We start from the raw sequence: 13,107 nt of genomic DNA, 5'->3' as shown, positions 1-13,107 counted from the left end.
AGATAAATTATATCCCGTGTGAGTATGAAGGATATGCAAGAGGTAAATCTAAAATATTTCTTAAAACCCAAAATGAAACCTTTTGGTTCATTTTTTAAATTATTTTTCTCTAATGCAATCTAGGTCACCTTGTAAACAGAAAATACCAAATGAAAAATAAATGTTTCTGCATTTCTGATGAGAAATATTTTAATACCTTCAAAAGAACATATTCAAGATATTTGAAAAGCTTCCTTTTTTAGCAATAATTCTTTAATGAATTCAACTCCAATTCATATCGCTTTGATCCTCTGAAATTTATCTTTTTTCCAAATTAACCATTGATAATTAAAAAGAAAAAAGCCCTTCTCTGCTTTGGATATATCATCTGCCTGCATCACATATAATGAATTGACAGATTATATTATTTAAAAACCTCTTTTTAAAAGTCTCTTTGTCTTTCCTACAGTGTTGTAGTTTCTGTCTAATAGCAGTAGTTACTTTCTCCATCATAGCTGTTTGTTGTTTGGGAAAGAAAAATTAAATTATATGAATAGGTTTCACTCATAGATGTAAATGCCACTGTGACAGGCCATCAGTAAATCTGAAAGGAAAGCAAATTCTTGATATGTTATTGTAATAATGCATTTTTCCTTGGAGGGATGAGTATTACAATGTGGAGTGTTACAATAAGTTTATGGTAGAGATTAAAGCTTTCAGAAATATGACAAAGAAAAAAATATTATAAAGCAGCAGCATATCAAACATAATTTATCTCAAAACATTGAGGAAATAATCTATGTTTATAGACTTTTGCATTTCCAGTAACATGCTGCAGATTGTGCAGCTAAGTCACTTTTCAAATGTCGATCATCCAAAGAAGAATAATAAGAAAAGTAAATTAGTAGATTTAGGCATTCAATTTTACTAATAGATGGGTGGTGTTTTAAAAACTATTCTGCTGATCATCAGCCATTTATTGTCATTTCTACCACATTATTTGATTTCAGGGAACAGCTAAAAAAAAATCTATTGTCTGAAAAAGAAATTTCTTCTCCACAGTGTGTAGAAGGCTGATATTAACAACTTCTTCTCAAATTCAGAAATTAATTGCCCAAATGTCTTCATTTTAGACAAATTGGAAGTCATTTGTGTTAATGTAGTTCATTAAAAACTGATGAAACTAGACAAAACAACTCTGAGCTAGACACTGTCACGTGCTTTGGAAAAAAAAAGTTTATTCTTCAAACAAAATAATAGTTTCTTGAAAGATATTCCTAAACAGATTTTTATTGTCCACCTGCTGAAAAATTTCAGTCAGGTCTGAGAGTGGTTTTGATGTTATGAAACCAGAAATATTTGTGACTTTGCTAATACCCATCAATTCAATGCAATAAATGTGTTTAAGAGCTCTTTTGTCTTCATGATTATGAAATGGCAGATGAAACCACTAAGAAATGTTAATATTCCCGGAAAGTAGGTTATAAGTCGCAAAAATATGCTGCTGAAAAACATGGAATGGAAGTGTCCAATCATTTAACATTTATACAATTCAGTGTCCTTTTAAATTCAAGGTAAAACCTCATTAAGGTAACAGAGTACTTTTGAAAACCTAATTTCTAAACTTTATACGGTTTCTAAAAGGTTTTGGAAGCTCTTTTTCTGCTGTCTTATAGCCATCAGAAGTTCACAAACCACCACCTGAAAAACACTGATGTAGATGATTAAATAATTCATGATATTTAGATTCTTCCCTGGTACAAAGAACTGCAGAACCTTCTATTAACTTCTCCCTACAGTGTCGAAAAAATGAAAGAAAATGGCTTAGCACTAACAGAAATATAGATTTTTCTCCTATCTATATGTATCCCATGTATGCTTTTTTTATATAGGTAGCTGCAAATAGTGTTTTCCTCTATCTGGACACCTGCTTTTAATAGTTTCATTTTGTGTTGCCAAACAATTGCTTTCCTTTTTTTTTCTCTTTTCCCTGTTGAGTGTCAGTGACATGTAACAAACAAATATTTCACAGACACTGTCTCAGTGACTTACTTTGCATGCAAATGTGGCATTTTGGTTCCAAAATGATAATCCATCACTATTCTGTACACTTAAAAAATTGAATAGTTGAAATGCACTGAAATTCTCTTGTTCCATTGCCTGACAGATCTTTCATTTGGCTTTTCTGTAGCAAATTCTTTGTCAAACTGTTCTTTCCTTTATAAATCTAGCACCTCATTATATTTTTGGATGGATGTGACCTAACACTCAAAATACAATTTGTTGAAGAGGGAAATACAATGTTTTCATCAAGCTACTCATTCTAGACATTTCTACCATTAATATATTTCATCTTACAAAAAGCCTGTGTTCAGATAAAGTGGAACTGTGTTCTGTCATGATATTATTGGGATATAAATAGATTAAAAGATTTGTCTCCCTCTTAATGGGGCTATGCAATAAGTCTACGGCTGAACACAACCAGAATCCAATTTTTTTTTTCCTAGTTCAATACAGTTTTCATCCGATCATCTTTCCTAGTCAGTTTGTGAGCACGACTTCTACGATATCCTTGCATTAGTACTTCCCTTTCAAGAGAAACCTGTACAATACTGTGAGACATCATAGCTAAGAAAGGATCATAGTTCTGCATTAAGGTTGATGGAGGATGTTGAGAATAGGGTAAAGAGAAATGGAAAGAGTGACAGTAGAAGAACAATAGTTGCTTTGAGGAAAGATGCCAAGACCCAGGTATCTGCATCTTAATTCTATTATAACAGGGTTAAAGAGCATAATGAGTATTTTACAGAACAGAAAAAGCATGCAGAAAACCCACAGTAATAGAGACATAACAGATTTTCTTTTTCTTTCTTCTTTATACATAATGCTGCTACACCTACCCGAAATATGAATGAGCCTGTGAAGGCAAAGTCATTCTAATCAGCTTTACATCATTATTTAAAACTTTTTAAGTGTTTTGTTTTCTTTTTATTTAGTTGAACATTTGTCATCAGTCACTAAGCAGACTCGTTACTAACCTGTCATTACAGAAGCACTCACAGAGACGTGTGGATTCTTAAGTACCTATATTTCAGCATTAGTACAGTCAGTAAATTAGGTACTAATGCCGGAAAGCATCACTTAGCAGACAAGCTTATATCAGTATATGCTTAAATGCTGTCTTAAATAGGAATAGATTTAAACACATAATTTTTTTTTTCTTTCCCTGGGCCGTAAAGAGTAGTGAGAGAATCACATGTATAACTCATTTTTACTTCTTTACCTTTCAAAATACATTTATATCTACGTGCATTGTGGGTTTTGGGCCTGGGTGGTTTTTGGTGGTTTGATTCAGCGCATTTTTTTCTCAGTGATTGTTTTTGTCTTTCAGACTTGAATCTCCTACTAGATCTTTGGTGATGGAAGCACCCAGAGGAGTGCAAGTCAATGCAGCTGCAGGAGACTTAAAGGCTACCTGTAGGAAAGAACTGCACTTGCAGTCCACAGAAGGGGAGGTAAGTTCAGCTGGTAGAAATGTTCTAGAGCTCTGCCCAGCGTAACGCAGATGATGTGAGGGTAGTTTATTCAGCAGCAAGGTAAACATCACAAGAAGTGTTCTGCATTTGCCTACGTTAAAGTGATTTTGGTTTAGCTTGCTCAATTATTAATACTTATTTGCTTTTTGCAAATATTTGATTCACTAAGTTTCATTCACACTGAAAAAAAAGATTAGTTAAATGAATATAGCTAAGAATTATTTTTAATCTAAGAGTCAAGGAAAAAGCTACCCAGTCCTTCAGCATATCCATGGGACAGAGACACCTAAGTGATGGCAGTAAAAAATTACTTTGGATGAATCTGACAAACTAAGAGAGAGAAGTTTGGATTAATTTGGATTAATACTTCATTAAACCTCATGAAGAGGTTTAACAAATTTGCTCTACATGTGGTTTATTTCCTTGAACTGTTACTATCTCTGTAACAGAGACATGGTATATTCACTGTACTGTTTCATCAGTGTCTTGTTTCAGTGATCAGCTCATCATAAAAAGATTTTGGTATAGATTCTTCATGTGTAAACCTGTGCGAACTCATGAAAAAGATTTTAAATTGGGTCACTGGTTTGGTTGGCAATCCATGTATTGCAGAAACACATGAAAGATTACTGGTATGAGAGTCCTTTCATCTTCAATCCTTAAAATGATATATCATTAAAAAAAGCTTGTGCAAAGGTATCAAAGGCTCTCAGATTTCTATTAGGCACTTTGGAGAAATGGATAAGTGTTCTTAGTGGGACTTGCCAGGTTACAGCACTTTTGGAAAACCAGTTGTTTAATGTAAATATCTAATTGGGAATGGAGCTCTTTAGAAATTTTTTGCCTTTTGTGTTTGTATTTTGTATTTTCTACCAAATGTTCCCAGATACTTTACAAACTATCCAAATAAGCAACAACAAACAAAAAAACAGCATTCACATCTGTGACAGCTAATTCCCTGCAATTCACACTCTTTGCATTACAATGCAGACAGGAACATTTTTGGCCAATATACTGCATCAAAGGCCTACTTTGATAACATTTTTCTGTTGATGCAAGTATCTGTCATGCATAATTAAAGCACAATATTTTCCTAATTCAGAGCCTCAAATATTTATATACCATATGCCCCATCTTATTTCTGAGTTTCTCCAAAAGCCAGCTCTTCCCACAATCTCTCATCATTGCTTACCACCTCTCTAAATATGAAGTCTTTGTTACTGTTTCCTAAAGTTGCTGATATAGCAGTAAGGACAATCTAATCCTCTTTTGATAGTAAATATCGTCCTCCCTCACCCTTGTCCTTTCTGTGGGTATTTTTATTGCAGGGGCTACAGCTTCCTGTAACCTTTCCTGCTTCCCCTCCATAAATCCCTACCTGCCCCAATCTAGTATGTTTCCTACATTTATTAACATAAATTAAACATAAAAGAATATATTTCTTTGTTCTTTCCCTTCATGATATTGCCAGAGGGAAAAAGTAATACTCAAATGTAAATGAAAAACAAACCAAACCCAACTGAAAGACTGTTACCTTTCCTCAATCCCCCATGATCCCTGAAGCAATGGTTGTATCTATGTCTTGGTTTATTGTCGTGCATCTCTGTGGTGCATTGTACAAATATTTAATCTGTGGATTCATCAGGCATTTTTCTCTAGATCAACACTGTGAGTTTATTGCATGACGTCTAATTTTTCTTAAGTATTTACTACACTTACTGAAAAGGTAGTTTTGGAAATAATGTCCTATGACCTCAGTTGGACTTCGAGAATGGGAACCCAAGAAAAATTATGATGACTATATTATGTATTATTCAGAACTGGAATTCAATTCAGTATTAAATGCTTTGTAGGAAAAAAAATGCCAGTGTAAAGCAGACTTTGCTGAACTTCATATTCAAAATCATTATATTCCTTTACATGGTAAGTAAGACTTTGCACATCTGTGATTTCCCACATAGATGTTAGATTGATAGTTATCAGAAAACAAGCTACCAACCTTTCCCCACTCTTTCCCAAGGAGCAGTTCTGTAAACATACATCCGACAAAGTTCAAAGTATCTAATTATCTCTTGAATACTTGCAATTCCAGTAAGATCTGTAAAGAACTGTACCCTAAATCTACAGAGAAATTCCATCCTGAGGTCTGACCAATGCCTTTATAGTCTGCTATTTTATCTCTTACACTGCAGAGGGTCAGAGGAAAATGCAGAAATACTTTGGAAGGCATACGATGAGCTTCCACAGCATCACCGGTTGTGCGAAGTTACCGTGTCCACACTAGGGAATTGCTGGACTAATTACAGCCTGGTGTGAGGAACCAGGGTAAACATCTGATGGATAAAATGTCTACATAACAAAATATTGATTGATGTCCCTGCTTACAGCCTACAGATACAGCACAGATTAGCAGACAGTATGGAAAAAAGTGTAAAGGGTTTATCATTACTCATTTTTAAGAAAACACATTCTAAAAAAACCCAAAATATCTATGTCAAAAATAATCTTCATTTTAGCCTAAAAATGCATGCTTTATCAGTCAAGTTTCTTTCACTAATAAAAGAATGTTGTCTTTGTGAATTGGATCTGTGAATCATTTTTGTGATAAGACATTTTTTGTCCTAGAAAAAATACAAGCTTTTGGTATTATTCTCACACCGCTTGACTAAATTTAACTTTTTAATGTTTGTAAGCTTATTCAAAAAATCATGAAAGATATATGAATTCATATTTTCCTTCTATACGATAATTATTGCCCTATTATGCCAGAAAATAGCTATGTGGCATCTGGAATCAACCAGTTATAGCCATGTAGCAGAACATTATGAATTTACTGTAGATTAATATATGAAACATATATTTTCCTTTTATTTAAGAATAACTTCAGAATATATTTAAGAACATAAATGTGTTTATTAAATACTTTTCCTCTAGCCTTATTTCTCATGCAGTATAATCTCTAGCCTCCCACATCATAAACTGAAAGCCTCTGCAAGCACTCTGAATTCCGCTGTTTGATACATTTTCTTTTATTTACTGCAATATTATAATAATCCTTTTAGCCCTATTACGCATTATAATGCGTGATCCCAGACTGAATACTGGGGACTGTAATTTAGACTCAGATTCTGCTGCCCTTTATAAAGCTCTTGAGCTGCACCCTTGTGAGTTGAGGCATCAGCAGAATCCTTTGATTCAATTATAGCTTGGCATTTAGTTGTGAACTATGTATTATTCTATAAATAAACCATAACCAATGGTTTAAAGCAGCAATCATTTACAAGGAAAATGAAATGTGAAGCTCCAGGCTCTAGCTGAATCTATTGGTTCACATAAGAAGAAAAAGAACATTTCTTGCCTGGAAATTCAGCACAATGACTGCTAGTTGACTACTGCTTCTTTCACATAAACACAATGCAAAAGTACAGATCAGTTTTGAATTCTGTAGATACTAGATTTTGCAAGGCATAAAAATATGTTTGAATTGAACCTGAAACATATTATCATATAATGATAACAAGCCTAAAGGATTATTTGATGTTGTCCACTCGTTGGTCTAACAACTAATTTTAATGGTTTTGACGATACATCACCCTTTGAAGAAAGCTGCTAACTAGCCTCAGTACTCATGAGTCTTGTGCAGCTATTTATTTTTGCAAGCAGCTTCTCTGTAAGCTAGGCTCTGCACTTTCATTGCATCCCATTGACTATCAAAGAGCAAGTAAATAAAAGGAGAAAGAGGCACAGAGGCTTCTCATTTTTACAAACATGTTCATATTAGTCACCCTGTCTGTGACCTTTTTCCTATTTACTTCTTTATGCCCTTGTATTTCCTTGTCAAACTACACTCCTTCATAGCATCGTTTGTAGACTATATTTGGTTGTTTCTGGCATAATGAGGCTGATGCCTTGGTGAGGCTTATAGCTGTCAAAAATGAGCAATGATCTTTAACAGACAAAGTTTACTCAAAATCAGTGTAGCAGACAAGAGGCCAAGTTTATATTTACCGTTTTAGCACAGCACAGTTTATGAAGCATACACCCAAGATTATTTGTAGAGACTAACAAATGCATATAGTATTAACGTTTGATCTATAATCCTATCTGGTTCTCTCTCTAAGTCCAGGAGATGTATTTAACACAGAGATTAATACTTAATAAAACTGGAGTAATCTTCACTTGTAAACCCAACCAACAGTACCATTTAAAGTATTGTTTTTGGTGGGGGTTTTGTGGATGGTTTTTATGTTCTGAAACAGAAAAAAAAAAAGGATTTTTTAAATTATTTAAATACACTGAAATGGAATTACCTTGTTCTGCGAGCTGCTTGCCATGACTATGGAGAAATGGCTGATCAAAGGCAACAACATTTTGCAGATTAGTTCAATTCAGCCAAGTTATGTTTGCCTGAGATTAAACGTCTGCAAAAAAAAATTTAAGCATTTGATATGGATGAAGCGAGTTCGATAAAAAATAAGCAATGGCAGGCTCTAGAGCTCAAAGATCCACTGTTTATTCACCAAAAATTGTCTAACAAATGTGTGCTGCATTTTGTTTTCACAGCCCTTTTTCATGGTATTAACCAATTGACTTGTCACTGTTGTCTGGGAGGAAAGAGATTAGTGGAAATGAAGGGAAATTTTTCTGTATTTTTTTAATTGTTGGATTCAAGAATTCTATTAAGATGTTTTGACAGATATTTAAAATTCTTAGAATGCCATGTTATTTTTAAACAAAAACTTTCATTTTCAACTTAAAGCCATTATTAATGTGTAAGTTAATTTATAGTAAAAAACACTTTTATGTAGAAGTCTACAACCAAAATACAGTGTTCCCAAACTGCAAAAGTGTTTTAACTGATATCACCCATCTTTGAACTGTTTGTTCATGGACAAATTTTGAAGACCAACACCACAAGCCATTTTATTAGAAAGAGAAAAAGAAGTTACGATGAATAATTTATTATATAAATAAAATATTTTCCATTAATATCACATTTTAATCTAGTTCTGATTTGAATGGTAATTAATTAATAATTTTTTTTACTTGGTAGACTAAGCACAAATATTCCAAATACATTTCCCTTTCTGGGTTGGGTACATAAATCACAAAGAAGTCACATCTGTCCCCTGATTGAATGAATTTGCAAAGACTTCTTATATCATGTAGAATTTGATTCTGGGAATTCTTGTGTACGAGACTACCATTGGCATTCCATAAGCACTGGAGCTTGTAAACTTCTACTGGTCAACATTCACAGCAACCCCATTTGATCATCACTGAAAATTATTTCCTTAATAGAAAGAATAAATACACCGGAAAATTTTTGCTTCAGTAGCCACCTATAAAAATTGCACTGGGCTTGTAACTCAGAAGTTACAATATATGCTTGTGTTTATTTAACACGAATATACAAAAATGTGTACTTAAAATGAAACATGACTCTCATAAACACCACTTCAGTATTGAAGAGTCAAAACATAAAATCTTCCATTCAGGCAGGAACTGTACACTTCACTTATGTACAATGTTATATTTAACAAGTATATATGTTAGTTTTCAAATCACTTTCAGTTGTCAGTAGTTCCAGGCATAACATGGAGGTGGGAATGGGAGCAATATTAATAAAAGAAACTTGCCAGGGTGGCTCTGTCCAGGTGTATCAGGTATAATCTTTAGAAAGAGAACATTCACCACACCAGACCACGCTTTGGCCTAAAGGTCTCATTTGTCTTGTGGTCAATTGATCCTGCTCCTGCAGAGAATACATTTTCAATACACAGATTGTACTAGAACTTTTGGTCTTCTCTGAATGTTTATTATATTCAGTTTCATCCCAGTCATCACATTGATTTCACTGTTTAACTGTTCCTCAATACTATTAATCATTATGACAGATATGGTTCCAGACATTGTGCCAGCATATGTTTAGATTGTACAGTATATATGCTATCAAGTTAATATTTTAATTTTCCATCATGATATTGTTTTCTTTTTCTCAGAACTATCTTTCAGATTTCATGAAAGCTAGTTTAGGTCGAATGGTTTTAAAGTAAATGTCAAAAACACAGACAAGTGTTAGAACAAATGGCCCATGTGAACTGAAGTACTGCAATTTATCTTATAGTTCATCTCCACCTTGAATGTTAAAACATACTGGCATATGAAAATTATATAGTTGAGTCTAGTGACCCAATCTATATAATCCTCTTTGTATGTATGCTTCTGACAGCATATGCAGAAGAGCAAAAAGACGAGACAAAAAACTTGCATTGTTATAATTCAGATTAATTCTGAAGAGCCTAAGGGAATCCAAAAGGTTTATCTAGTGAGATGTCATTACACTGTCTCCTCATACTGGTTGATGAACACCAGCCTTTCAGTTTTCCTTCTTTTCTTCCACATTTCCTCCAGTTTCCTGCCATTTCTTACCTACATTAGTCCTGAAATATGCCTTTGCAGCTCTGTAGAATTACCTGTCTAATCAAACTGTACATGAATACAGAAAATTCTTCAATGTTTATAAATCCTAACTCTTTTGTTTGGCTTTATCAGCTTAGCCTATCATCTCCTCTTTTGAGAGGATTTAGTCATGAACCCAGTGGAAAACTTTTATACATGGCAGGTTCATATCACTGTATGAAATGGCATGTACGAATATTTGATCTTTTACCTCATGTCTATATCTTGCCCACTGAAAGTTCTCTCCTTCAATTTAGTTCTTTGGTTTGTAGATAACCTATACTTTCTGGCCTGCCTTCCTCTCCTTTTCCCTCTCACTCTTAATCTCGCAGATTAACAATACAGTCTGATGAACAGATGACTTGCAGATCTCCATTAGCAAAAAATGTATGTAAAAAGAGTACAATTTTTCCATTCCTATCACATGCCCTACAGGCTGATTCAGTTTGCTACTTTAATTAGCCAGAAACCGGGTCTACTTTTAAAAATTATAGGGTTAATATATTTTTCTCGGCACTAAGATGCACAAGACAAAGCAGTGATCTAGGATTTCTAAACCTTAAGTATTTAGAGGGAATGATGCTGCACAGTGCTCTGCTCTCTGTGAAATAGCATTTCTCTGAGTAGCTGCTGCCTTTTCCATTTTGTAACCTCTCAGTCAGTCTCCTACAATGTTTCAAGAATGGATAAAAGTTTTGTTTTTATCCTTGCCTATTTATCTGCTGAGGTATGAGACTCGCAGAAAGAGCATGACTGGCTTGCATGGCCTCGATGCGTATGAAGTATTAAATGGCTTATCTCATACCTTTCACAGCACGAAAGATTAGAGAAAGACTGTGTATACAAGCACTTCCATTAACTACTGTCATCTAGCAACAGTGTTCCCTGGGAACATAATACTGTTCAGTTTTTTTGTCTTGCCACTTCTTCCCTTCTCTGTAAATACCTCACAACATCAGGCATAAAACGGTAAGTAGTTTAAGTTTTACTGATGTTGGAGGACTTTTCGGCCATGAATTTCAGTTTTTAGCAGATGATAGGAGGGGGGAGGGTATATCCTCAAACATGGACTATGTTCCTCTGAAATTCCTTATGTATTGGGCTACTATAATGATATATTTAGACCCCTGCTTAACTAATAGATAGCAATGTTACATCTGTAAAGTTAGTCTTTTATTTATAACCTTGACAGCATATGTACAGAGTAGATTTTAATGCTAGCTTTAAGCCATCTTTATTAATCCTCGTCATCTCGGGCTTCCCCAGGGATTAGCTATAGGAGTCTGTTTAAATTGCACAGCTTTCCCAGCTTTCTGAAAAGGCATAGAGCTTGTTAGACTCACCACAGCAGATACGTCCTCACAAGAAGCCACTTCAGTTTTTCTCAGACACCATACCCCTGTATCCGCGTTGCTCACCAGATGTTCTGGGATGCGTGCTGGGACAGGACCTGATAGCTACCACTCAAGATTATGACACCAGAAAAACCTGGATTGATCTACATCACAGTGTGAAATTTGTAAGCACCAGTGGAAAAGCATGCACAGCTATGATTAAAAAGATCATTTAATTTAATGAGCAAAATAACTGACCTACATTGTATTGCAATGCACACTGGAGTAAGGTCCACTGGATTAGTCTTAGAGCAGTACACTACAGAACATCTGCAATGAGGGTTGCAGAAGCGTAGCTGTCCTGATGTAAACAAACACATAAAAATATTGAGCTCCTAGAAAAAAAGATAATAAAGTTCAAGAGAATTTAATCTAGCCTGATGTCTGACACATGTCCTCTGATTTTTTTCTGAGTTAATTCTGAGTTTGAATCAACAAGACATGTCTTTTAGAACCCATTTAATTTTGATTTACAGATTTCTCATGATCCTTCCCCAGCACCACTGCAGCTAAACTGTTAAAATGGCCAGTCACACGCTCTGTCAAATGTACAAATAGCTAATCTTCTATTGTTGGATTTTCTTACATGTATGTCTTCTACACTGAAGTGCCTTTTATTATCACGTATATAATATTCTAATATCTCCTGCTTCTATTTTTTTAAACAAAAGCATAGAAATAGTCTTTTTCTTATCTTCTTTGATATTCTAAGTATATCAGGGCTTACTGAAAATCAGTATTAAAAGTCCAAAAGGCTGCTCAGATTTTTTTTGAGATCTATTTGTTAAAAGATATCAAAAGCTGCTGATTAAAAGTATATGACATTACTGGCTCCTGTTTAATATCCTGTTGAGTTACTGTTGAAATTGAAAGTATTTTATCACAGTCATGTTCTGACATCAATACTTGATCTTTCTCCAAGTACAGAACTATGCTGAGCACTATTCAGTATAAAAGATACACTTATACTTACAGATACACTTATATAGAGCTTACAGTGTTGAATGCAACTGGATTTTTACTCAATACTATTGATAACTCTACCATTGCTACATTAATAGTGGACTTGTTAACATTTCATTTATTCTTGATATGAGAAATGAAAGTGTACTTTTTATTACCCGTCACTCCACTGACTGATGATTATGTCCTTTGTTTCCTTCCTAAATTTTAGCAATTCCTAACTTCTAGTTTGCTATCAAATTCTTTTTTTCCCCCATCTATTATTTTGTTTTCTTATTATGCTTGCTATAGTTACTTTCACATTTACTCCTAGCTGAGCTGAATGTTTTTACATGTGTAATCTTTTTTTTCAGTTGTAATACTGGCAGAACATTATTAAATTGTTCCCAACACCATCCAAATTTCTTCCATCTAAATTATTTCTGCGGGGGTTTTGACTCCTAATTATTTCAGGTCTATAATACTGGACTTTTAAAGCAGCAATGTGTGTATGTGTGTGTAAATTATTCATTCCTTTGTCATATAAATTACAGAACAAAGATAATAATTTGCTGCATTTTAGTTTTGTAATCAATTCCTCTATCAGTCAGGATGTGAATTAAAACAGGCATCGTGCCATGCGGTTGTCACCTGTGCCTCTGAGATTCTCCCTTTCTGTCCCTTTTAGTGTAAATTGGCAGTGATGACAGTATCTTACTCTGGGAGGTGGAGAACTCACAATGATGGGCGGTTATATTGTTTGGGGCTACTTTCAGCCTGTATTTCCTTCGATG

General features: G+C 34.3%; 1 protein-coding gene across 1 annotated transcript in view; it reads left to right on the top strand.

Moving 5' to 3' along the window:
• The window catches only part of SGCZ (sarcoglycan zeta), a 523,674-nt gene that overhangs the window by 508,901 nt on the left and 1,666 nt on the right, over positions 1-13,107 (top strand). The window contains exon 7 of the mRNA XM_076337603.1: positions 3,371-3,494. Coding sequence (XP_076193718.1) covers positions 3,371-3,494 — 124 coding nt within the window. The remainder of the gene's footprint in view (positions 1-3,370; positions 3,495-13,107) is intronic.

This window comes from Aptenodytes patagonicus, chromosome 4 (genome assembly GCF_965638725.1).
Source record: "Aptenodytes patagonicus chromosome 4, bAptPat1.pri.cur, whole genome shotgun sequence".
Lineage (NCBI taxonomy): Eukaryota > Metazoa > Chordata > Aves > Sphenisciformes > Spheniscidae > Aptenodytes > Aptenodytes patagonicus.
The sequence above is the reverse complement of the archived record's forward strand: the minus strand, read 5'-3'. Positions and strand labels throughout refer to the sequence as shown.